This window comes from Phalacrocorax aristotelis, chromosome 14 (genome assembly GCF_949628215.1).
Source record: "Phalacrocorax aristotelis chromosome 14, bGulAri2.1, whole genome shotgun sequence".
NCBI lineage: Eukaryota > Metazoa > Chordata > Aves > Suliformes > Phalacrocoracidae > Phalacrocorax > Phalacrocorax aristotelis.
The window spans coordinates 4,502,537-4,529,439 of NC_134289.1; the positions used below are offsets into that span (position 1 = coordinate 4,502,537).

The window sequence follows — 26,903 nt, forward strand, 5'->3', positions numbered from 1 at the left end:
AGAGCAATTACCACACCCCTCTCCTTACGCCTTGATTATAAAATGATCACACCAGCCTGCAAGTGGAGGGAGGGACCAGAGCCAGGCAGGTATTCCCAGGATGCCCAAACCAGCCCAGAACCTGCTGCTCAGCACTAACCTCACCACTGCTGGCTGCGAAGGGTGGGCGCAGCAGGGGAGCAGGCCTAGGGCCGTGCGACATCGACCTTTTCTGTGTTCTTTGCCAAATAGAGCATCATTCCTTACCCAAAAGGTCAGCGGCGTAGATATTAAAATCACTGGTCTTTAAGATAAGTGAACTAATGGTGTATTTGGAGGCAGCGGTTTGCTTAAAGCATTTAAAAGATTTATTTTATTCTAAATAAAGGAAAAAAGACAAAAGGAAAGCCACAATAAACGCAAGTCGGCAATGAAGCCTGACATCAGGCAGCTTCAGCAAGAACTCCCTCCCGCCTGCGCAAGACAAATTGCAACACAGGGCTCTTGCCCCACACCAGGCATTGCGTTGGGCCCGGGAAGAGAGCAGCAGCAATCCTGGGCGAGCCTCGTCAACCTGCAGCTGCGCTCAATATAGCAGAGGCTTGATGGGACACGCACATTGCAAGGCAACGGCAACTCAGTGGAAACCCGAATGCTGCTGTCTGGCCCCAGATCCCCAGGGACATTTTGGGACATGCCTTCCCCTGGCTCCGGAGCGAAGGGGAAGCTAACAAGACCCTTTGGCAACTAGGGCGCAACAAGGAAATGAAACACAAATTCACCGGTTTACAGAAGTTTTTATTGTTCATTAAGGAAGCTTTTGTGCAAAAAAAAAAAAAATCAAGACAATGTTCTTCAGAAAGCAACTGCACGTGTCCCCCTAGCCTAACTCAAGCAGGTCAGGTGCCACAGTCCACACAGGAAGGCAGATAACTAAAGAGATTTCCCCCAGTTCACCCAGTCACCCCAACAGGTCACTAGCATGAATCCTTCGCTGCTAAAAAACCCAGAAAAATTAAAACCTTGGCAACCTGTAAGAGCAAGCATCAATCCATCCCACCTCCCCCCTCCCCGCCAAAAAATTGCACGTTAAGAGAAGCCATCCAGTTTAAAAGGTCAAATACCGGACTCTGTGCCGTGGTGTAACACGAACCGTACCTCCAGGGCAGCGATGCCGAAGGGAGCCCGTTTCCTATCTGGCATATCTACCCCAACTGCGATACACTGCTGGAACCACTGCACAAGCCTGCCGAGACAGAAAGCTGCAGGTATTTTACATCTTTAGGGGAAACTGGTTTTGTTTTTTGAAAGCCACAAGTGCTTCAGCATTCTGTACAAATCACACAGGAAGGACAAACCAGTGTTGCTGTCCGTCGATGCTGCCCAGACATTTAGTATGTACACATAAGGAACAAAAAAGCTGCAGCCTAGTGGTTTTCCATTAAATTGCATGAAAATGTCTTTGCTTGCTGCTAAATGTTGTTACTGGAGCTCCTGCCTCACCCAAGACACCACAGGAACAGTAGCAGTTGCCGGCACCTTTCTGAACAGAACTGGAATTTTCAAAGCTTCACCTCTGCCCAGCTCCTCCTTCCCTAAGGTCTCCTCAGAGCTACTTCGACGCCTCCGTTTTGGGGGTTAACTTGATCAGAAATACACACTAAATGCTGGTAGGGGATGCAAGGTCCTTCTCAGGCAATGTAAAGCATGATTCTCATTCTCGTGGCCCCTACACCTCGAGGGCCCAACTTGTTTCAGGGTAGCAGCCTGCCCTGGAAGGCTTTCACCCAGAAGTTCAGGCCCTTTCAGCGCAATCCTGCAGAGGCACGAAGGGCAGGTTGTCAGGTATGCCGGCAGAGCTGCCAAATACCTACTACAGCGCTCTCGGTGCCTGCCACCTCTGCTTGCTACTCAGACACGTTTCCCCAACAGAAATGGGAACTCTGGAAAAAAACCAGACTTCGAACTACTCAAAAGGGCGAGTGTCAGTGAGAACAGGCAGCAGCAGCAGAAACTGCCTGCAAGCCTCTGAAGTCTGAGATGACTGAAATACGCTGCGAGAGAAACACAGATCAAGGAACAAACTGGCAGTTTACAATAAAAAACATTTTTCTACGCCTTCTGCCCTCTGTGCTGAACTCTGACATATGCACAGTTCCTGCTGGCTTTTCCCCCCCCTCCATCTTCTACTGACCCAGCTCGCTCCACCCCTTGGCACCCAGCTGGCTGCAGGTAGGAAGCTGCAAGACTAAGCAGAATTGAGCAACTAGGGTAAGAAAGAAAGGGAAGCCATTCCTGAAGTACATCAGCATGCTTCAAAAGACTGAAATCCCACTGCACAGGGCTTGACAGTGAAACACCCATGCTTAGACCAAGTAGTCCAAGGAAATAAAAAGGACATGATCAAAGGTTGAGGGTTTCCTTAGCTACACACCACAAGCAGTAAGTGTAGTCACTCAAATGCAAATGGATCTTTGTAGGTACCAGTTACTTTGAAAGTTAGCTGGGCACCCAAAGTCCCCTCCTCTGCATCTGTGGAGCTTTGAAAATTCCAGCCAAAGGGATTCCCAGATTCAACATTGTCCCTTAGAGTTCTCCCACCGTTACACAGGAAATTAATATTCTAGCCAGATGTTAAAAATGCAAAGCGTGTAATCTTCCCAATGCTGACATTCGAAAGTTTAGTCGTTATCTTGTTCTTTTTCTTTTTAAATTAAAAGATAATAGCCTTGTCTCTTCTCACCTTCTCTGCCATTCTTCCCAGCACCTAAAAAACACTTCGGCCTATCAATTAAAAATCTACAACACACTGACTATTTTTTAGGAGCATAATGAGTTAAACTGTACAATCAGAAGTATCTTTGTTAAGTCAACAATGAAGATCTGATCCTTCAACAGCAGCACTGCTACACAAGAGTTACAATAAAGGATCCTGAAGGTCAAGTTGTTAAGGAGGCAGAGAGGAGGGACATTTGAGATACAGCTCTCTGCCAACCTCAGCCCACATTTTTAAGAGCCACGGCAAACTTTCAGAACAGGAAATTCTCCTTCTAGTTCCACACATGACGTTTGCAGTGATCAACAGCCTAAAGGGAAAGAAATAGTGTATGTTAGTGGAAAAAAGCCCATCTGCAAACAAGCGTGCATCTACATATACCATTCAACGCCTTACTCTGAGCCAAGATCTCGGGAGCAAATCTGTTTTTCATACAGTAAGTGATTCCAGATGGCACTAGAATAAACAAGATCCTTGTCCCCACCCAGAAGCTTCAGGAAAGAACGCTGATGAGCCTTAGCCATTAAGACCTGGCAAAGAAGCCATCAGCCCACAGCAATACTGGAAACCAACTTTTAGAGCCCAATGAGAGGTCATGACATGGTTTGTTGGCTGTGCAAACATGGACTAAATATAAAGCTCACAGTTTGTCTTACTATAGATTCTGAAATACTAGCAGTCTGTTGGGGATAGGAAGAAAGGGAGAAGAAACAGCCTGCTTTAAGAAAGCTAAGAACTATGGAAGACCCTCTAATCAAACTCAACCACATCTAGCTTCCTTAAACTGGAATTCATCCGCTTGTAAGTGTAGTAAAGAAGTTGGAAAATTAGTTTATAAGGAGCTATCAAAGACCAGTAAGAAACACGAGGCAGGATCCTGCTTTATAGAATCACAGAATCATTAAGGTTGGAAGAGACCTCTAGGATCATCAAGTCCAACCGTCAACCCAACACCCCCAGGCCTCCTAAACAATGACCTGAAGTGCCACGTCTACATGTTTTTGAACGCCTGACTAAAACACATTACATACATTGCACTGAGCAGCAGTCTCCATGTTCTTACACCAGTAACCCGGACCCCAGACACAAGCATCATCCCCCAGGAGAGGCTGTTTAGCTGATCCACAGACTCCAAGTTTCTGTGAAAAGAACAGCAGCAGAGTCAGCATCTATTTAAAGCAGGAGATCTCAGCTCCAGCCTTACATCCGAGCTTCCACCTGACAGAGTGCAGAAGCAACACTGAGGTAGCTTCAGGAGCTCCCACAGTACCGTGCACAACTGACAACCGCAGTCACGCTTGGAGCTGAATGAGTAGACACAAAGCAGTAACCTGACACGGGGAAGAATTAAGTTACGCAGCTGCTTCTTCATACTAAGTTTTGAGAAACAGCTTCAGAAAGGGACCTTTCTCAAGAAAGGTCATTTAAATCCTTCTCATCACATTCAGGGCAGACTACACCTTGTTAGTGAACCCCAACAGCGGATAACCACTGGCAGCTCTTTTCTTCTGTCCGTCCTTGCACAAGGCTGGCAGTCAGACAGCTGTCCATTCAGTAAGCCCCAGGCCTTGCACAACCGCATTTACTCCAAGCATTCAGCGTACTGATTTTTATTCCAGCAGAGTTTCTGCACGCTCGGCACTCAAAGGCGTGCAGAGGAGTAGGCAGGACTGTATCTGAGCCCCTAGTCAACAGAAATGAACTCAATACTCACAGTGCAAACAAAAGTGGGATCCATCATCTCGGCCAAGAGTTGCACAACCACAGGTTCATACTGTTCTACAAACTGAACACACTGTAACAAAACACAGGTTGAGAGATTCTCCTGTTAAAGCCTTAGAAAAAAGAGGAAGACACATTCTTCATCAAGCAGGCCTGTACACTATTCTGAACACCCCAACAATACACTCTAAACTGATAAACCAGAGGCTTGAGCTCTACAGATCGAAAAAGGACTCAGCATCGCACTAATAGCACAACTAGATCATTTTTTTCTTAGGTCATACCTGCCTGCAGCTGTCCGCAGACAGGTTATGATGAGAAAGGAGTCAAAAAGGAAAAGAACTGAGCAGGACAGGCTTTGATTTGCAAAGCTTAGTCTCTAATCATGGAGATCACTGCCATCTCAAGAGGAAAGCACACTGAACAAGCTGGAGACAAGCATCCCGAACAGGATGGCAGCAATGCAGTAATGACTCTTAAGCACTTTTAGCCCAAGTAGTTACTATTCACTTCAGACCAGGCAGCAGCACGAACACTTCCATCAATAACAGTCAGCCCTCTAGTGGGGAAGCCACCTCCAAAGCACAGAAGGATGTTGGTGTTCTCAGAGGCTAGCGGTGCTCATTAATAAGCGAACCACAGCTATTAAGCAGCCTCACAGCAGTTAGCAGGAATAGCTGTTGCAGAGCTGCTTTAAGCCTATGTATGCCTAGTGAACTCATAAGCAGTTGCCACTTGCTGACACTCAGCAGCCATCTAATAAGATTTCCAGGCAAATCTTGGTAGCAGTGGCCTAACAGGTGTTGCTTTTTGCTGTCTCACTGGAATTATGCCAGCCTACTTCCAATTGCTTTGTTAATGCCCTGAACAGGATCAGTGTTGAAAGAAAAAAAACCCAAATCAACCTTCAGCTGTTCCCACCCACTGTTCTCAAAGACTTCCAGGCAAACCTTTCCTGACTACAAATTAGCACAACCACCCAGCCAGTCACTTCAGGCCTTTAAAAGTCTCCGTCTATTCAAAGGACTGCCAACCCCAAAGGATGGGGAATGCCACAACCTACTCTCCCTGCACACCACACTCCTTCCAGCCTCTAGCAGAGGGAGAGATTCCTTCAACTCTGACCTGCATTACACTGACTACACTTATGAAAACCACCATGAGATGCTGCTTACTAGTTTTTCCGAATACTCTGCAAGATGTTTCATCCCTCTGTTCACCTCTAGCTGCCTTGTTCTGATGGGAAGGCAGGCTGCCACACGGAAGGCCTGTGTGGTCATTTGACTGCCTCAGACCAAGCCTGCTCTCTCTTTTTTGCTCTGCTGCACATGAGAAGTTCGCACCAAAGCGTAGCGGCTAGTAAAGGGAAAAACCTAGGAAGTATCAGGCTGCTGAATACAAGCCAGCCCCAGCTGCACCTGTGGATAGTTTGTCTCCAGCCAAAGACCAAGGCAGTTGGCCAAACACAGAGACCTCTATCACGAGTACCTGGACATTTATAGCAGAAGCAGAGGCACTCGAGAGATGAACCTAAAATTAGCATGCGGACAGAATATCAGATGAAACACTCATAAAATGAGGTAAGCATAACTGTCACTGTAGGACCTATGTAAACCCAACAAAACCACAAGGACAGCTCCCAGCGATCAACAAGACCATTGCTTTTTAGCCTGCCTCCTGAACAATCGCTTTACCTGATCACTGACAGACTCTGGCAGGAAGTGACAAACTTTTTCCAGTAAAGCCTCAATTTCAGCTGTCGTGGCATTCTTCTCGAGTTCTTTGTCTGCATAAGCTACCACCATCTTGCAGATATCACAGAAGCCACCTGCAGGTTTCACTAAAACTGAGAAGGAAGAAAACAACCAAACCAAAACACAAGTGTCAGTGCTCATGTAGTTCCCCCGAAGAGAAGAAAGGAGGCAGCATCAGCAAAGTACTAAAGCATGTGTCCTTAAGAGATATAATCATAGGTGAGGTAGCTCATTTTGCAACACCACCAACTCCTCTTTACCAACCTGGCTGCTGTGGAGGCTTGTTGGCTGCACAGCATTTCAGCATAACACATACAGCTTCAGGATTCGTTGCCTCCAAAAGCATGTCAATCAAAGCCTGCCCGTAGACTTCAATGAAGTCCTTACACTGGTCTTTGACACTTGCTGGGAGCAGGTAGCAGATGACCTCCATTTCATGTACAATCTCCTCCTGAAGCACAGTGAAGGATGCATGGCAAATGTAGAACAGAAATCTGACTCAATTCATTGTTACATATTTTCTTACTCTGTCCCACCCAGAATGGGAATCTTGCTCTCATTAAAACATGCAATAAAATTGACTTTCCTTTCCCCCTCCAATACAGCCCCATTTTAGCCAAAGCCTAGGAAGAGGTACCATTTCCACCACTTACACACCTCTGTCTTGTTGCTCTCCAAGAGGCCAGTCACTTCTTTCACCATGGTCTCACATATTTCACACAAGGAGAAAGTTTTCTCTTGAACTGAGGCTTTCTGAGTACATAGAAGAAACAAAACAATAAACCAGCACTTGACTGCATTTGTACAGGGACAATTCATAAGAGATCAGTCTAACAGCATTCACATTCAGGTGCTGCACATGAATTCATTTACCTAATTGACCAGTTTGAGCTGAATTCAAATCGTCACACAGAACCCAAAACCAACCTAGGTGGTCTCAGTAAAAAGCCTTTCTAAATGAACAGTTATTTTGTATGACTAATTAAGACTACAGTCCCCAGGTTGTAGAAGGAAGGGAGCTGAATCTAGTAGACACTAGAGAGAAATAAACAGCCCTGCAGTGAATAGAGTCAAGGGAAGGGAAATATCAAGTGTTTTTTGAAATACATTATTTGGGGACAAAAGTTACTAGAATTGAGAGGACCTTCCCGTTGGCAAAAGAAACGTAGAAATTGAGGGACTTGCAGAAAATTGTTTGGACCCTGTTAATCAGAAGTTACCTGTCCTCAAAAGAGACTTTGCTTTCAAAGCAAAAACCAAAACATAAAAACCTCTCACCCAAAGGCCATGGGAAGCTAAGGTGCTTCTCCAAACTTGGAGCTTCAGCATTCTGACTCTGCACATGCAGAGTGCTGTCCCATTTTTAAAAGGGATCGAAGCATAACTCCGAATGTAGAGCAAAATTAGAATTCAGCAATTTGCCCTTGAAGATTGGAGGTGTCATCTAGAATGTCTGCTATACTCTACTTCTGGAACAAGAGTTCCTGTTTCAATCCTGAAGCATTACCTTATAGCTTCAGTTTAGTGTAGGCTCTGCTATTCTAATGAAATCAGTCAGCTCTCCTACTTTATACATGAGCATCAGAAACAAGAGGCAGCCAGTAATTTACATGCATAAAAGCTGATATTGTTGTGTCTCACCTAGTTCATTACACTAAAACAAAAAATGAAGGCAGAGCTATTGAGTACAGAAAATCCATCATACCTCCACCGTTTCCATTTTGACTTCATGAACCACTTGGGCTGGCAGCAGAGTCTGAAGGGGAACTGATTTCACAGAAGGACAGAATCCAACCATGGCACAAATGTCCTTTGGTTGCTGGAAAGATATGTATAGTGATTTTTAGAAGTCTAGAAGACACTGCCCTTTTTATGGAGCCTGGGAGCAGTCAGAAATTTTTAAAAAGCTCCAACACAGCCAGAAGTTTCATGACTACTTCTACTTCAAGTATTGCCAAAGCATTTGATATGGTTATAGGCAGGACAACTACCAGATGAAATTTAGCAGTTCCTTTAAGAGATGAAAAGGTTAGGCCACATCCATTTAAAATCCCCATTTACCATGAGCTAATACACTATGCAAGCCCTTCAAAGGAGTTGACTTAAGAGCTACCAACACCAAAACAGGCCACCAGCATCACAATAGACCTGCATCCGAAGCTGCTCCCATGAAAGCTTGAAGTAATCACAGAAGAGGCTAATTATCCTGACTTCAGAGTTCACCCAAAAGCTGCAAGAAAAGCCTAGAAAAAGTACTCTCTCATCCGCAAACTACCTTCTTCAAAGTAGCCAGTAACATCATGTTTTGCAAATAGAAACACATTCCAGCTTTACTGAACAGAGCCTATAAGAAATAAAAGTTAACCATGTTAACACCTAAGCCTAACCCTTTTTGCAAGCATCTGCAGTAACTGTATTTCAAGTGTTCTTTTCACAGTAAGAAGGAAAACAGCAAACAGAAACAAAGCCTTTAAAAAGACTTTCTAAGGTTTCCAAGGTTTTAGAAACATACATTACTAAATGCAAAAATAAATGCTAGGCATAAGGCAAACTGCTCTAAGGGGGCCACACTATACCCTCACAAAGCAAGAAAGACTTTACACAGTAACACAAAAAACCTTGAGTTTTCCCACCTGACATCTACTTATGCTAAAATAGTTACCTTTGGTCCTATGGGTAATTAGAAGATCATACCCCACCCCGTCACCAGGGCATCAAGCTTCTTACAGCTGAGGCTTATGCAACGGTTAATACATCATGCCAAAACCTCATGCACAGGCAAAAGCAGTATCTCAAAGACACAGCGCTGCTTCAGACTACTCCAGGCAGTACCTTTAAAGTCAACCCCTTTGGTTCATGCATTGTAAGAAGCATTTCCAGCTATTAATGTTACAGCAACACCCACATACACACATGTTCTCTCACAGAGAGATGACAGACACAAGGTCTCCCAGGACTGGTTAAATTAAAAGCCCAAATAGCTCTAAGGAAGCAGGAGCCTAAAGGCCTCCTGCATCTTTTCAATTCATCTACTCCAAACATCTATACCATTGTCCTAGATTTAAAGGTTAACAAAGACAAGACCCAGGGACAGCTTCGCTCAAGCCCTTTTGAGCCCAGACTTTAAATCAGAAGCTGACAGGAGCCACCGGCACGCTTTTTTCCACATCTATCCTTCTTGTACAAAAGCGAGCATATTTTCTGCTCTACTGGTCAAAGCATAATCAAACTGAAATCCCAGTAGCACAAACTAGTATCTGGAGCTAGAAGTACGACTGGTCCACTGGAGGAAGTTGATAGTCTTTTACTGTTTTAATCACATAAATATCCCTTGTATCTGTCAACACTGAGTACAATCACACCGTGTACACAGCTAATAAAGCAAGAAGTTAACTACAAGCCCTTTAAGAGCAAGAAGTGAACTACAAGCAGGCTATCACCACAGGCAAGTTGCTCACCTACCTGATCCTTCTGTTGACAGAGGAGATTGAAGACAGAGGAAGAAAGGAGAAATTAAATGTAACAGTTAAGAGAAAAAAAGACATCAAGTACTTGGAACTGCATATACTCTTTCCACAAAGATGATGGAATATGACACGGTCCCCACCCCAAAGATCCTTGGCATTGGTACAGCAACTCACATTTAATGGCACAGTGCTAACCAGCATTATTCATCTGAAGTTATTAAAGCATCCTGGGCAAGACTGCCACCAAAGAGTTTGAACAACATTCAGCCGGATGCAAGGTGTGGTCATATTCCAATTTCGGGTATTAACACCACACCGCACTACAATGCTTAAAATGAGAAACTAACTGTTGTTGGAACAAAGATTTGCTTCCTCGTGCAAATGCTCAAGCAGCGGTATGAGCTTCTAAGTAGCCTTTAGCAACTGGGAACAAAATAAAGCCACTGTGTTGCCAAATTCAGGTTCAAGACAGCCACATTCATGAACTCACCTATAATTTATTTTACTCGTGGCACCTAGGCACTGCATTCTCTAAGGAAATACTTACCCTTTTTTTTTTTTCTTTCTCTCAAAAGGCTTTGAGACCTCTGGATAAAGAGGTGTTATGGAGGTGGTCAGAGGTAAAATATAGTGTATGTTGCTACAGAAGACCAGAGCTGGTGCAGTACTACTCACTTTCCATGGCTCCTATCAAAAGCCCAGGAGTATTGAGATAGCAATTCCAAAAGGAGGTTGTTTAGTCTTGCTTCAGATAGACACATTTTCTCTAACACTTGAACCAATTTTGCAATACTGTGACAGAGACCAACTCTAAATTGCTTAACAGTATTTGATGGGGAGGGGGGAAGTGGTGCAAGTATGGGACTGAGATAAAAGAGTATAAAGAACCTATGTAAAGCATCTTCTGTGTTTCAAAGGATTGGAGGCCTTTTGCACTGCTGAAGTGGTTGTAAAAGAAAAGGGGAGTGCTAAATAAAGTATTCTGAGAGTGAAGTTGCTATCCTATTAAATGCCAAGTTCAGATCATTAACACTAAGACTTACAGAGCGAGGGCTCTCCCCAGACTTTTACTGCAGTATAAGTTTCCTGTTTCCAAATAAGTTAGCTACACAAAGCAGAAAAATGAACTGAAACTAAATATTATGTTCTACTGATCTTACCATGTGCATCATCATCTGGATAGCCAAGTCAGAATATTCAGAGATATAGTTCTTGCACTGCAGGAAGTGGAAAAATAACATCTTGTAAATATCAAACCACTTAAGCTGTGGAGTTAATCTAGAATTTTCTAATACATCAAGGTATTAATTTACCTGCTCTACTTAATCACTATTCTGTTTGTCTTTCAGAGCTTGTCCCAAATATAAGATGGCATTTCAGGTTATGCAATCATCGTGTACAGCTGATTATCTGATGAGTCCTTTTCTCTTCCTCTCAGAGCAAAAGCACTCCCCCTCACTGATATGACCACATTACCCTGCCAGACCATTTTTATGAAGAGGCCTTCAAGGGCTAGCAGCAACCTTGAGTCCCTTTCCTCATCCCCAGTCCGACACACACAACACCACCCAACTTCCTTGACCAGAAAGTTGATTTCAGTATTGTTTTCCTTTGTAACATAACCTACATGCAACACACTTTTATTGACTAGAGATTACACCAAGAGGATTAAGGCACTGAACAAACTATTTTATGTTTGTATACAGGAACAGGTTTGGTTTTTTTTAAAGAAAAAGATAGCTTACCATATCAGACATTCCAGGTCCCAGGCGGTCACACTCTGCCTTGGCATGAGCAACCAAAGACTTTACAAAGGATGAGTTTGTTCTCACAGCTTCCTGAACATCAGTAACCAGCTGAATGCAATCTTGGCATACGTCCCCACTTCCCTGGACAAAGAGTGAAAGGTAACTTAAGTTGACATATCCTCACATAACATGTTTTAGAAGCTTCCAGAACTACCAGGTTTTAGAAGCTATTTTGAACTATATACAAATCTTAATAAATACTCTACAAAATACTGAAAAGCCTGAGCTAGTACAAATAGACAAGCTACTGCTGGTATGTGCACCAGCCACTAGATGGAGATTAGGTACCTACTTGCTCTGAAACCTAAGATAACAGTTAAGATAACCAATCTTCGAAATCTCTTGGTTTTGTTCCAGACCACCACAGTGGGAGGTTTCTAAATCTGGGGTAGATCTCACCTGCTCCACCCACAGCAGCTTGTTCTCTACCCACTCAACTGTTTAACTCCTATATCTAGGCTTGCTATCAAGACTCAGCCTTTACTCACAAGTTCATCATCTCATCTAGCTCCCTGTGTCAAATATTTGTTCTTTCCTGATCCAGTCTGTCACCTCTGGAGTCAGAGACAAATGCTTCCCCTGAAGGGCAGAGCTAGCAGATTACTCAGAATGTGGGAGAATTCTTCGTCCTTTGAATGCTGGTGCCAAACTTACTCTCAGAAGAAATTGTTTCCAGTAAGACCTGCTTGACTACTACAGTCCTGGATGGGAACAGCCCAGCACAAGACTTCCTTTATAGACTGTGGTTTTTAATCCAAGATTGTACCTATGGTCCACAGGGGCTGTAGCTATCATCTTACTTAGCTTTAAATCCACAGCTTGGGCCGGGGGGGGAGGTAGTTGTCTGTAGGCAGCAATACAAAATTCTATAGGAGACCGTCACCCAGGTGAAGCACAACAGCTTAATCAGTGCCCAGTACAAAAATCCTTTACAACAATCATCATTAATCCCTTATGCAAAGGAGTGCTGAAGCTCTACAGCAAAAACATGCACTTCTCTCACATGTTGGAATAGCGACTCACCCTTACCTTAGACTTCTGCTTGGGTTTGTCCTGAGGGTAAAGGAGAAGAGGTACATTAGCCATAAATGGGGACGCCAGTTCAGAAAAATCCAGCTCTGGTATCTTATTGGACTGCAGTTGTTTCTGAAGTTTCATTGCTGCAAGGTGCTTCTGAAGGGACTGGCACAGTGAGAGTGCACTGCACACAACTTCAGGTTTATCCTAGGGGACATAAGATACACACATGAAGCTCTAGGCTGATGGCACTCTTTTCTGAACTTCATATTAGAGAGTCATTCAGGTGAAACACAATAGGAAGGGAAAATGTTTCACAGCAAGGAAGCAGTCTTCAAATTTACACCACTAATTGCAACACCAGTGGTCCATACAGGACTGAATAATTATATGCACAATCCCATGTAGAAGAGAAAATCAGGCATCAACAGGAAAACAACTTTTAATTCCATCAGTTGCAAGCTGTCCTCTACTTACTAGCTCTTCCTTGATCATATCCATGATAACTGGTAGGTAGGAATCCACAATTTCTTTGCACTCAGAGACCAGGCCTTGGTCAGGAAGAAACTCACATGTCTTTTCCAAGTAAGAGCGGATCTCATCCTGTAAAAGATGAGGTGGGCTATGGACTATCAAAATATATATGTGTGTGTATAAATAGATCTATCTATATATATCTACGTATCTCAAATGCTCTTTCCATTCCTAAAACGCACAACACAAAGCTTAAAAAAAAGCCCCCTGGACTCTGGTAGGTGCAAGACAATTAGCAAGCAAAACTGGAATGAGTTTTTACACTATAGGTGTATTTTCCCCAGTCCTGGACCTTCAATGAGACCCTGCCAAATTGAAAACATAAAATACTGCTTGCAGGGCCTGTACAACAGTCTTGCCAGCAGAGAACATTTATATTTAGGAAGAGGAAGTGAAATTATGGACTAGTGGAACAGTGATTTGTTTACACAAAGTACTCTTACATTCACAAAAGAAAAAGGGAAGAAGTGCTCACAACCAAAATAAAGTCCACTTGATGTAATCATCCACTTCTAGAGACTGCAGTATCCCACCTGTTAAGATCAACGGCCCACTGGCACAAGAACAATTTTATTAAGCATCTACAGTCAATCAGGGATGTGTTAGAGCATGAGAGGCTCTATTATTTACTAATCTCTAAACCAGAAGAGGCTGTTTAAAAGCCTTCTCCCATGTACTCTGGCCCCTTTCAACATTTGCTGCTTAGGTTGGGAAAACATCACACAGACTACTCTTCCACCCCCTCACCTTGCAATCTTGTTAGGACAATGAAATCAAATAGTGCCTTGGGGCAAGGAGAAGGGTAGGTCTGCTCACCTCAGTGCCATTATCCTTCAAAACTTTGCCAGCCACTGTCACAAGTTCTTTACACAAGTCACAGGGGATACTGTTCTGGAGAGGGAAGTAGAGAGTTACTCTGAGACAGAATTAAGTATGTGTAAACGCAGCGTGTGAATAACAGTGCTAAGAACTAGCATCACATTTGGAATTGAAGTTAAGGAAAAAACGCTGGCTGAAGCTGGGGTGGGAAGAGGTGTTTTTAAATAAGTAGTAAGGCCATTCCAAGCATGTCCAGCTCCAGTTTCTTCAGTAAATCAACACAGTATGAAGCAGCAGGCATGCTACCACTTGCTCATTTCACCCAGTCCCACCTCTCTTCAAGTATGTGGTATACTGCCTGGAGAAGCCTTCTCCTGAACCTCTTTTACCTTACTCTAAAGACTTCACACTTACTAGATATCTAAGAACTTCTCAGGCAGCTTCACTCATTTTAGTTGTGCCCTGCCATTCCTCCCTTCCCCTACTTTTCCACAAACCGGAACATATCTCGGCACAGATACACTCAGTTCACCTTGGCTGTATCTGTAAGTAAAATGCCCTTTTCCCTTAGAAAGTGGTGAAACAATACCACAAACTAAAGCTACATCTAGCAAAGCAGCACTCACGTTTAGCACAGACACAATGTGAAAAAGCCACACTAAGTGTAACACTTGTACCATTATTTACCATCATGGCTTTCATAATTTAGCATGTGCTGCATCTTTTGTGGAACATTAACTTATAAGACAGACCTAAAGCAGCATACAGCTTTTTTTGTAATAAGTCTATCAGTTTGGCTCAAGTTAAGAAGAAAAGGCTCTGTGAATTAGGAGTCAGTTTAATAAAGAGGAACAAGTCTGAAATCCACTAGCTCCATTCCACACATTGCTCGGTGATTGCACAACAGGTCACAGAATAAGTCAGCAGACAAGTTGTGCAAGGCACAGAAGTAGAAAGCAACCTTTATCTAGCACCCAAATTAAGGCACAGTACCCAAGGTATAGTCAGATACAGCACTTAACTCTGCTCAGAAACTTGACAGTATCTTCATCAGCATACAGAAACCAGCTACCTCAGCTACAGGTGGGAAGAAGTCTCAGTAGTTGACACTTACTACAGTAGGCTTATTCCAGACATTCTGCTGGCAGTGTTTCACCGCTCCGCACTGCGATGCAGTCCGAACACTCTGACACCATACCTCTGGACCCTTCGCACAGTCCTTCTGCCACAAAACAGGGCTTGCCACAGCTGAAAAAAAAAAAAGGTTCTTTCATAGTTGCACACTTGAACGATTTCCCCTCCGAAGCAAGCAGGCTAATGCTGTACAGTATAACTACAACCTTTCCATTAGGCTACTTAGGTTTACTAACATTTTTAAGCATATTTCAATCCAGCCATTTCTACCTGAAACGTAAGAATTGAGTCCCAAATACATATTACACATCCAAAGAACTCCAGAAAAATCAAACCCATGCTTCAGACACCTGATTCAGCTAATTCCCCAAGCTACAACCCCCCTGTTCTCCAGTCCTACTGTCCTTGCAGTTACTTCAACTCCGAACCAGCAGTCACATCTAGCTTGTAATTGCTGTCTGCATTCCTTCTCCCAGGTGAACCACCCTCTTCTCATACAGCAACTGTGAGAATGAGCAAACTAATTGGATTAGAAGCCACAACACCACACACATTACATGGAGGACTTAAAAAGCAGGTACAGACTGAAACACTGATTATAAACCAAAAGTTTCAAGAAAGTCAAAGCAAAAGAGAGACATGAAACGATGTGAAACAGTTTTTAAACCCATTAAATCTATTTAGACTTTGTTTCCTCTTAGTCAGTTCAACTGCGCACAGAAAAATGAGGGAAAAATAATAAAAAGTGTAAGACCTTGTCTTGACATTACCTCCCACCCAAGGTGGAGTTCTTGCAACCTGTAGAGTTTTGAATACAGAATACCATTTCTGGACAGCCTTCCTGAAGAAGTGTAAAAGAGCTGCACTATTAGGAAGTAGTAGAACAAGTTAATCAAACACACCTTCTAGCTGACATCCCAAGCAGTTTTGGTTTCATTTTGGGCTTTTTGGGGGTTTTAATTGTGCCGTCTGGACCGGACACCCAACTTCTCCCCATTCTCTAAAATCATTCTGTCTGTCAGTAGGCTCAGTTTCTTCAGCAGTAAACCTCCTACACTGCACTAACCAATCAAGAAACAAGTCCTAAAATCCTACTGCAGACAGAGTCCAAAGAAATTTGCCATGGTCTAAGCCTACAAGGCACTGCTGTCAAAGTTTTAGGTTTGGGCAATTTTTGTTCCCTATTAGCTGTATAGGTGGTGTTTAGGAGACATTATCTTCACACCAATGCTGCTCACACATCACAAAATGCTGTAAAATTATACTGTCAACCAAGAAGCAGGAATTAAGCTGTTTCATCCCTATGAAGCTTCTAGTAAGATTCTGACAGATGAACAATCACATTTCCATTTCTCATGTCTTGGTTCTAAGCAATTAGAGGATCAACTTAATCGCTGAATCACCAGGGCAGCTACTAGGTACCTAGCCACTACGCAGAGCCAGAGAAACACTGCTTTATAGGTGGCATTCTGCAGCACTCTCAGCCGTGTACTTATAAAGCCTGTTTACACTGGATTTCAGAGGAATGACCCGTTTATTTTAAGAAAAATGTGCTTTGCATACTTAATCTTCAACACAAGAGCATGAAGTTTGCCACCCTCTCTCCCTGCAAAAAGCCTAGGTTGCATATTATTCTTCAGCAAGACAGCACGCTAGGATTGTTTATAATACTGTATGAATAGGACTTCAAACCTTCGAATAATGTAAGGTTAGCAGAGTATTTACAGACAGCCTATTCTAAATTACAGCATTATTGATCTGGAAGCACTAGGAATAGTTAGGTTTCAACGTCAGACTGGCAGGACGACAATAGCCAAGTACACACTTGGTTGAAGGAAAGAGTTATTCTTCCCTTTCAGATATTTGTATTGAACAACGGTAGAAAGGCTCTGCAAGGCACAGCCAAGTCTGGCTAAAGTCTCACTGGTCAAACAAGACCGACTTTAGAGAGTGGAATTAAGAGCTTCCAACCATTTACAAGTACAGCTTTCAACCTATGCCTTTAGTTCTGTAAATCAATTTTCTCCCCTTCCCATATGAAATATACTGTAAAACAACAAACTGAACTATAAAGCTACAACAATAGCTACACCAAGCAGTTTCTCAAACTCTTGATCTAAGCAGCCACTTAAAACCCAAACTGAGGAATTTATGCCGTAACTTGCACTGGTTTGATCTAGCTCTTAATGAACTTCCAGTTTTTGTTTGGCTTTTTACTTTAAGATCCTGTCAGCTGTATGACTTCTCAAATCCAGTTTTGGCAGAATGTCTAACAGCTAGTCTTGTTCCTTCTTCCTCGTAGCCTCTGACATGGTCATTATAAGTGCAGGACAAAAGTAGTATAAATTTGAAGCATAGTATTTATCAGCTTTTTTGGCTGTATGTCTAACAAACCCCCTGCTGCATGGCTTCTGTATCAGATGCTCAGAGTCAGTCACTAATGCTCTGACCTTCCAGGACACAGCAAGGGGCATCAGCAGGGCAACAGGGCTTTGTCAGGTTATGACACAGAGGCAGAAGGAAACCCAAGAGTAATGCAGTAGTCTGAGACCTTTTGAGGTGAGCAGAGTACATAGAGGTTGCAGATAATTCTGTTCAGAAGGAAAAAAGTCTTAGATTGATTTTCGACAGTATGTTAACTACTTGATGCCTCTGATAGCTCTGGTTCCCTTCATCGCATGACTCACCGGTTTGGAAGGAGAAAAAGAATAATTTCTCAGAAGAGGCATATGCAGCCATATTTTGTTCCAATTCTGCTCAAAGTACTGCCACTGCGCACACAGTCACTTCGGATTTGAGAATATGGCCATTAATGTTATCTGCAGTCCTCTACAGGAGACCCAAGCCACAGAATCTCAGAACAGCCTGAGACCAGCAGGGACAGTGAAGAATGAGAAGCATCAAACTGTTTATAAGCCAGTGAACACCAAAAACTAGTTTCAGGATGCAAGCGACCACCCCAAACCATCCCACTGGTATTACTTAAAGTCCTCATCCCTGCACAACACCAGAGCAAATTGAAATGCCAGTATATCTTCATATTTCTTCCAACAAAAAAGCCAATAGATTCTGGAAACCTGAATCAGCTATGCCATGAGATATGGCCAGGTATGCCAACACATATCTACAGAAAACAAAGTGGAGGAACAGCAGTTACAGAGTACACTGGAGAAGTTCATTCCTTCTGAGAAGGCAACAGATGCTTTCAGTACAGATCTTTCTGGTCAAATGGTGACTAGGCAAATTTGTTAGAGCCACACATTGCTGGGCTCATTTTAGAAAACAGCTACAGAACAAAGTAACTTTAAATATAGTAAGCTTCTATTAGTTTATTCTGTATTATGCTGAAATATTTCTATTACATAAGTCAATGTCTAATATGAAAGGATGCACCTTCACTGCGACAGTATCCACATCCCCGTTCTGTAAATCCTGGGAAAAACAGAAACAAAACTAAAAAGCTCTGCATTAATTCAGATCTTGCAGATTCAGAAAAGGATAGCATGAAATCTTTTACTGTTCCCACTTTTTCCCCTTTAGTTTGTTCTCCTACTTAATTTTGAGACAGCATTTTTCCTCATATGCCATAGCAAAAGCAAATATGCAAGTGTGTTAAGACCTTGTGCCGTTTCACAACAAAATTAGTGCTTTTGAGTCTTAACAGTTATCTTGCCTGTTCCTTCAAAATAGCCTCTGCTGGAAGAGTGGCACCTTAACATGGTATTTCACATCCCCAGCAGAGCAGCAAGCCAAGCGAAAACAAAGCACTGTCAGTTACCTCACACAACTCCTAATGCTGGCTGGATAAGCCCAATGGGATTACCTTCTTGGTTATCTCTGGCATCCTTCTATTTTATATATTGTTCTTTATCTAAGGTCATCCGTTTTTAAATAGATTCCTCCTTTCTCTGTAGATTAGCTCTCAACAGTCACACATCATCAACAGCCACCCAAACCTGCCCCCCTTCCCCTAAGTTCTTGCAAGCCACTATTTTTAGAGCACCAAACAAGTTTATCTGTGAAGGCCAGAGTGTTTCTTTATTAGTTCCTCCCTTCTTGAACTCTTTCAGAGACATGGTCTCTCCAGTTTTAGAAGGAACAGTCTTTGCTCCACCAAGCTTTTCCTAAATTAAGCAGTGAAAGAAAATGGAGGAGGAAGAAAGGGGGTAGAAATGCAACCCGTGTATAAAGGGCACATCTTTCAGATGTGAAAGACTTCAGCTTTCAGGCTTCTAGCCAGGCTGACAGCCCATGGGCACCCTAGGATCCCTGCAGGCACTTGCAGCTCCTCAAAACAAAACAAAAGATTCATAATACCCACTCTGACCTCTCTGATGCTCGTGTCTGAAAAAGAAAAGCCATCTCCCAAAACAAGCATTGCCTCAGAAACAGCCTGAAGACCAACATCATCAAAATACTCCACAAATTGAAGGGTAACAGCAGAAAAGGAAGAAGGAATATTTTCTTTAAGGCCCAGGTCAGCAACCTAACACTGCCAGAACACCAATAACACCATCCTGACAAGTGACAGCTACTGCATATTGCGTGGGGCTCTGCCAAGGAATTCACACAAAACCCAGTTCAAAGGCTGCAAAGATAAAGGGAAACCTACAACTCACTCCCACAGTGGTACTATCCTACTCACTTCAGCAACTGTGCATTACTCCCAGACACTTCAAATCTGCAAACGCCAGCTACAGTCTCCATTCCAGCTGCCCAGGGTCAAGGAAGGAAACACTAACACACCATCAGAAGTTAGGGAAGTAGAGGTGACAGCCCTATCATACAATACCACCTTTTCTACTTGGAAAGCTTACAGAGCCATGGCATGTGAAAGCACAGTTCAGTTCTTCACTCCTCTTCAGGAAACAAGAACCTAAAAGGAAGCTTATAAAGGTTAGGTTACCATTCTGGAAGGACAGCTACTGGAAAATTGTTAGCTCATTACCTTTCCTGAAAATAATCTTCCCTTCCCTCAAGCATTTGTGTTATTCCTCTTCCAGGGAGAGCCAGCCTGAATTTCTTCCTGATATTCTCAGAAAAACATCATAAGCAATCCTCTTCAAAGCTGTACTGAATCTAATGAGACTTTCGTGATTGTGCTTAAAAGTTAACACTTCATACAAGCTTGTGTGAGGAGGGATTCTATATGGGCCAGACCAGATTCCCTGAAGAGCCAGAGGACAGGCCAGAAAACTATCACCCAGAACACAAAGAAAATCTTGAAGACTCCATCCTCCTCCAAATCAAACCGCTAGGAAAACCTTGGTGTGAGCAGCTTTTTTATGGACAAATTTACCAGCAGCTGTCCAGAAAAGAAAAGAGCTAGCTGCTGTTCACTTTAATGGGTTGAAGTCAAATGTGGAAGATTACTTGGGGCACTGTCAACTCTTACGCCTTCGTGACAATCTAATTTGTTCTGGGTATATTAACATATTCATCAGGAGGGATGCTCTTTCCCAGGCTGTTCCACTTGGCAACATTAAGGAAAGACCATTCATAATCTCCCAGAAATGGCCCACAGACCAAGCAAATGCATCAGTCTCTGCCACTCTGTGCTTAGTTAGTTACTAACTTTTCCCCATTTCTTCGAAGTACTGCAGAAGCAAAGTGTATTTCAGTTAAAGAAGTCAAGTAGGATCACTTCTCTTCATCAAATCTTACAAAGTGTCAACAAGTCAAGGAGTGCTCTCAACCTGAAGTTACCTAAAGGGGTCAATACTCCACAGCCTCTATGGTTGGTCATTGAGTTGAAGTAAAATTTCAAAAGTTGTTAACTGCATCACATTCCAGTAACTCATGCCAAAGGTCTGCTATGCCTCTGGATTAATGAGGCAGTAAAATGACTACAGTATTTGAGAGATTACAGGCAATCTGCAGAAGAAAGAGATTAAATGTGACTAGCTGTTATTACTATTCCAGATGTCAGCTTAAAAAAAAAAAAAAATCAGAGTCCTCCTGTACAATATCTGCTGATCAAATATCAACCTTGGAACATTTCTAACCAAGGCAACTCACAAGAAATTAGTTTTGAGTTAATGCCATGGGCTCTTCCTCGAAGTGGGGAACATGTTCTTATTTTGGTACACTAGCCCTACTGTAAAATATTGCTCTTACCTCAGACACTCCCTCGCTTCCTTCACCAGAAGACGAGCACAGTAAGGGAAACAGTTTGTGTACATATAAGCTATCACAATAAAGTTAAAGACAGCAGAGAACAGGATGAGCTGAGACAGTAAAATCAGCTCAACTGTCCCAGCCACTATAAAGGTTGAAAGAGAATCAATTTTCACATTGACCAGAGGTTGCTACCACATTGCCAAGCAAGCCCCAGCTTCTGCCTGAGATTTTTCTATGACAGAATCTAGAAGAGATATTTGGATGTTCAAGGGCATCTAGCAGTATGTTAAGATATTCACAAGAAGTTATGAAGAGCGTTTTTCCCTGCAGCAGATCCCTGTAGAAATACACCTAAATGTTTTGAACATACTTGTCACCCACCTCCATTCCTTCTGTTTTTGCTTTGGGTTGGGCTTTTTGCAGGGAGGAGGGGGCAGATTTCACACAAGCCTCTACAGAAATTCTGTATCTAACATCCTCCTTTCACCAGGCAAATATATTCACACCACAAAGAATGAAAAAGTCTGCTAGTTACACAGACAGCCATGTTTGTAAGAGACCACAAAACACCTGGCCACAGGTTACACTGCACCCCCAAAGCACAGGTAAGTCCAGACACATCTAAAAACTTCAGAAAACAGAAAGGCAGCAGTTCAAGTCACGACCACAAAGAAACAGAAGAAAAGTCTCAGGAGCAATGTTTTCACACTGCTGCCAGAGAAGTGCTTTAATGCAGAACAAATGCCAGACACGGAAGACAACTCAACAGGAAGTTCCCTTAGGGAAAGGGAAGACATCAGACCCCCACAGCTGAGCAGAGAAAGTAGGCCAGAGGGATGAAAAGGGATGCTTTAAAGAGCTCTTCAGGGAGGACAGCAGTTAGCAATGGTAGAGCCTAGAAAAGGCAAACTGTGGTGCACAAGGTGAAAGAATAACCTACCCAGGAGTACAGTGATGAAGCAGTTGGCAGCAGGAAAGAAGATAGTGTTAACCCCTAATCTGTGCATACTAATAGCTTGCATCCCAATATGAACATTGTCAAAGGATTTTAAACTGTTACATCCAGAAAAAACAAGCCTTGAAATCTCACTGCAAGATTCATTTACTCAGCATTTCCAAGAAAAATCTCTCTATATGCAGACTTTAACAGAAGCAGAGAACAAAGTTTAAAAACTAGTCAGAGTAAACACTGTAAACATGAAACTCTTCACTCCAAGAGGAAGAAAAATACTGATATCTGAAATCAAACATTGCTCCGTGACCAAATATGCAGACAGGTAATGCCCCAGAACATATGCACACACTTCAAAGGCCACAGAAGTACCCCTTTTAACTTGCAATAGGAACTCTGATGTTATAATAGCAGCAAATTAATTGCATATAAAAGCTGCTACATAAGGAAAAAATTAAACAGAAAAATGTACTGCGAGTAAATCCTTAAAGAAAAAACAAACACAAACCCTATTTTTGTCATGTAGTCTAAAACATTGCCCCAAACCTGCTTTGAAGAATCAGATCCAAGTGAGACATTGAAACCAAAACCCACAGGCAGCCAGCAGTAACTGGTCCTGCCTCCCCCACAGACACAAAGTAAAAATCTTCCTGCATGTTATACTATAAAACCCTCCCTGAAACAGCACGGTCCACCTCCCACAGAGTCCCAGCTGACATCACCATCACCTGATGGAGACACATTCAGTCTTGCTGACTGGCAAGCTCCCTTTCTCTTGTTCCACCCTCTGCATCGTCTCAGTTTCCAGAGATTCCCAGAACTGCTTCTTTGCAGTATGCTGAATAGCACAAACCGAGACTGTAAAAAGACTGCATAAGTCTTCAGAAGCTCTGCAGTTGCGATCACGCATTTCACCATGCGTGACCATGACCAGGCAGAACAGCTTGCGCAGCTCCTCCAGACGCAACCAAGAACAGCTCTTTCTATTTATATCCCTTTGGCAAACAAGGAGGAGATTGTGCAAGGGCAGGTTTACACAAGCCACACGACTGGTGCACTATCGAAGCACTGCTTCATTAAGAGTTGTAAGGTGCCTCACACCCACAGTACTCCCTGTTATTCCTCTGAAAAAACAGGAATATATTTTTTAGAAATATGACACCTTCCACTTTGCTTCATTTCATCTACAGTAGTGGGCTGCACCAGTCTAGCTTTTTTGTTAGAAACCACACTCCCAACCAGAGCAAGCCTGCAGACTACAGAGCACAGCCTGAGTTTCATTATCTGCTTTTTCTGCATCCTCCAGAAAATTCAAGTCAGACTAAGCCAGCCTTCAATTTTCCTTCAATTTCCTTCAATTTCCAATTTGCTAGAGGAATTATACGTTAGTTTGGAGTTCTGGAAGGAAGGAAGATCAAGTCTACTATTTTTGGGGTGGGGGGTAAAATAATCACATCAAACTTTTTACTTTCCACTCCAAGCTTAACTTTTACAGGAGGAAAAAAAAAAAAGTCAGCCCAAGAGAAACTAAATTCTGTTTTAACTGCATATCCAGCCTTCCTCCTTTCCTGTTCTCAATGACAAGCAATAATCAAAGTGCATATCAGTAGTCTGGAGATCCCAAGCCCTGTACACCCTGCTTTCATTCCTTCGTACCTCCCTTAAAGGGAAGATGCAGAGAAGCACCGTAAGTAGGTCAACCAAAAACCCTCATGGCCTACCAGCCATGCTGTAAGCCAGCCAAGTAACTCCATTAGGATACACCATGGGTGGCCAGGTTTGCTACAGCTAATTAGTTAGCTTAGTAGACAAAAACAGTGTTTCAGGTGGTCACAGCAAAATCTTCAGAAAAACTGAACAATACTATCATAGATGAGTCAATTAGTATTCATAATAGAACCTCCATGAAAAAAGACACGTGTTTATTTGTGTTAAAACAGTGACTTCTTAAAGAAAAACAGGCCTAACAAGTCTTCTGCTATGCTCAGTTGCATACACATGCCTTTAACAGGTAGGCCAAGCTAACTCTCATTGCTGAACTGGTTTCTCATTACAATTTCCCTAAATACACTAATGGGAAACCTGATGGATACTTCAAGGCAAATCCTTTTCACTTTTAAAGCACAAGAAACTACAATGATTTTAGTGATTTGGAAACAGTCCCAGTAGAAATGATATTTGATAGCAGTTAATTCGGTGCAGAGCAGGCACAAAAGTCTTATTGTTAAAGCAGATAAATATGCAGAGTGAAAGCTGACATTTGCTTTCTTGTTTCCAGCCTAAGAAGTCTGAGATTCTCCATTAAATTGTCCACGTATGAGTACATTAAAACTCCACTTAAATACAAGGATAGGGTACAAACATGCAAGATCTCAGAGACATCATTTACTGTAATCTGCCAGTTTGTTATTCCCATGGTTTTTAAACAGCTAGTCAGGCTTTTTCTTTTTGGTTGACTTGTGAAATGTTGCAGGTTAAACTCATGAGCAAATAAGCTCTAGGTTTAAAATTATCTTATTTAACGGAAAATTCTTAGGAAAACGGTGTGCTGTATTAGACCTTCAATTTTGGGATTTCTAGCCATTCCCGAAGGTGTATTACCCCCCACCCCCAGTCAGCCTATGAATCATTTCTGTAGCTCTGTCTAGCTCCTGCAAAGTACAAAACAAGCGTTGCCTTTTCTAACCTCTAGTCCAAACGCTAAGGGCAGAAGATCAGTTATTCCCACCACCACCACTTTCACCTCTGCAGTAACAGGTAACAAGGCCATAAGCGACAACATTAGTGGAATTTTCCATGTGGAGCAGGACACCCTAATGAAATGAGGCTGCTAAACAGACGCAACAGAAAAGGCTACCTCTTGCCACCTGAAAGAGGATTAACACCCTTCTATCCCTGAAGTGCCAAAGATAAACAGAGCTGCTAGCAGAAAAACAGTTCCTAGGAATTGCTCTTATTTGGCTCTATCAGGTGATACAGCTGCCCGATTAGCGTCAGATATGGATATATGGATACAAACGGATCCGATGCTACCACATCGCCATCAGGAAGACATTTTCCCACCAGCAGTGGGAAAGGTTGGTTTCTCACGGGGACCTCCCCCTTCTCCAACCGTATCGCTATTCCTGGGCGATTCTCCCCCCACCCCCAGAGCCACCCGAAGGCGCCCCTAAAATCCCGGCCCTCCCGGCGGGACCGTTAGGCCCCACAACGGGCTCCTCTCCCTGCGCTTTCGGCAGCCGGGCCCGGCACCTCCTGCTAGGAGAAGAAAAGATAAACAGCTTTAGACCCGGCCTTTCCCCCCTCCTCAACCCCCCGCCTCCTCACAGCGCCGGCCGCCCTCAGCCCGCTCCCGCCCGGGCAGGCCCCTCGGCAGTGAGGGAATGCCGCCCCCAGACCGGCGGGGCTACGCGTGAGGGGGTGGGGGAGCGGGAAGCGGAGGCCGGGCCGCTTACCGCCCGCCAGGAGCCCGAGGAGGCAGAGGAAGACCGGCGCCATCGCTCCCGCCTGCAATGCAGTGCCGCCACCCCCCCCGCCCCTATATAAAGGCTGCGTCGGGTACCACTGCGCATGCGCACCCGCTGCGCTGCACCCCCGCCCGGCTCTACAGCGCATGCGCAAGGGAAGGGGCGCGCTCCTCACGCCCCTCTGACCACCCCACCACCTCTCCGCGCATGCGCTCTGTACCCCCGCCGCATCTTCTCAGGCGGGCGCGAAATGGCGGCGGTGGGTGCTCAGGTGCACGGCTAAAAGCCGTGGGTTTCTCGGGCTACTCTGGTGAGGGGGAGCTAGCCCCCGCCGCTTGAAACGGCCCTGCCTGGCCGGAGGAAAGGCCCCCACAAAAGGCGGTTTGCATAGCGCCGGCCCGGGGCCCACCGCAGGCGGTGGGAATACCACAGGCAGGGGGGTCGTCGTAGGTACCCCCCAGGCTCGCCCTCAGCGGGTGGCGTCGCCTCGAGGTGCACACCAGCAAGGAGGACCTACGCCACGGCGGAGCTTTCCACTCAACAAACCTCCCGTCTTGCTGCCTGGGATTAGGAGGTGACAGGGGTGCTTGTTTTTCCTTGCTGTGCTTGGCAGAGTTCTGCACCTTGTTGTCACTGGGCAGTTAAGTATCTGTGTGGTCCAAAGGAACAGTAATTAAAAGTACAATTAAGAAAGACAACCTGAATTGACTTGATGGCTTGGAGCCTCTTGCTCCTTTCACATCCCTTGCACTGATATCACCAATTGGAACAACAAACCTAGGAAGAAAAAAGGTTTCAGTAGGATCAACAAACCAAACCAGCTCTGCTGAGGGCTGGAGCTGGTCCCTTGCAGGCAGAAGCCAGGCTCACCAGGACTGCACAAAGCTGCTAGACCAGCTCCCCTCTTCTTTTAAACCCACATTTGGGGCTTTCTGTTGCTGGAGGAAGGGTCCCAATAAGCTAGAGCTCAGAACCTGGAGAGCCTTGCTTAGATATCCCCTGCAGCCTCACCATAACTCAGAAAGACTCATCGCTTGACACCAGAAGCGCTCACAAAGTATGAGGCTTATCCAGCCCAGTTTGTGAGGATCCTCAAGATATTACCCTCCATCTATGGGCATACACAGTATTACCATGTTAGGTCCCTACCTGTGTGTTCATTTTTCAAGGATGAGACTTGTTGATAACATTTAACTTTTACTTGCTGTTTAAAGGTTAGGAGGAAGTGGATCCATTCTGTTTTGCTATACCAAATGGGGTAATGCACATTTCTCCTTATGAAGATCTTTTTAAAATTAAAAGCCAAGCTAAGAAGCCTCTGTGGGAAGCTTATCACACTCTTAGCAAGACACAG

The 26,903-nt window shown here is 43.8% G+C and overlaps 1 protein-coding gene across 2 annotated transcripts; it reads right to left on the bottom strand.

Annotated features, from left to right (window-relative positions):
• Positions 1 to 760: 760 nt before the first annotated feature.
• On the bottom strand, positions 761 to 25,682 carry LOC142064564 (prosaposin). 2 transcript variants are annotated; one of them, XM_075109679.1, is made up of 15 exons: positions 25,538 to 25,682; positions 14,991 to 15,124; positions 13,874 to 13,948; positions 13,001 to 13,126; positions 12,536 to 12,730; positions 11,444 to 11,587; positions 10,859 to 10,915; positions 8,507 to 8,575; positions 7,937 to 8,050; positions 6,889 to 6,984; positions 6,496 to 6,682; positions 6,172 to 6,323; positions 4,470 to 4,550; positions 3,787 to 3,894; positions 761 to 3,065 (listed from the first exon to the last, which is right to left on the bottom strand). In XM_075109679.1, the coding sequence occupies exons 1-15, from the start codon at positions 25,578 to 25,580 to the stop codon at positions 3,030 to 3,032; spliced, it is 1,617 nt and encodes a 538-aa protein (XP_074965780.1). In that variant the 5' UTR covers positions 25,581 to 25,682; the 3' UTR covers positions 761 to 3,029. The 2 variants fall into 2 exon arrangements, with proteins under 2 accessions (XP_074965780.1, XP_074965781.1); XM_075109680.1 differs by lacking the exon at positions 8,507 to 8,575.
• Positions 25,683 to 26,903: the final 1,221 nt, after the last annotated feature.

Excerpts from the sequence above, each read along its gene's own strand:
- LOC142064564 (XM_075109679.1), bottom strand. The coding sequence starts at position 25,580 with ATGGCGCCGGTCTTCCTCTGCCTCCTCGGGCTCCTGGCGGGCG. Across the intron at positions 11,588-12,535 it reads AACCCAAGCAGAAGTCTAAG|GGAAGTGGGGACGTATGCCA; the intron begins GTAAGGGTGAGT and ends CTCTTTGTCCAG. Across the intron at positions 10,916-11,443 it reads GACCTGGAATGTCTGATATG|TGCAAGAACTATATCTCTGA; the intron begins GTAAGCTATCTT and ends CACTTCCTGCAG.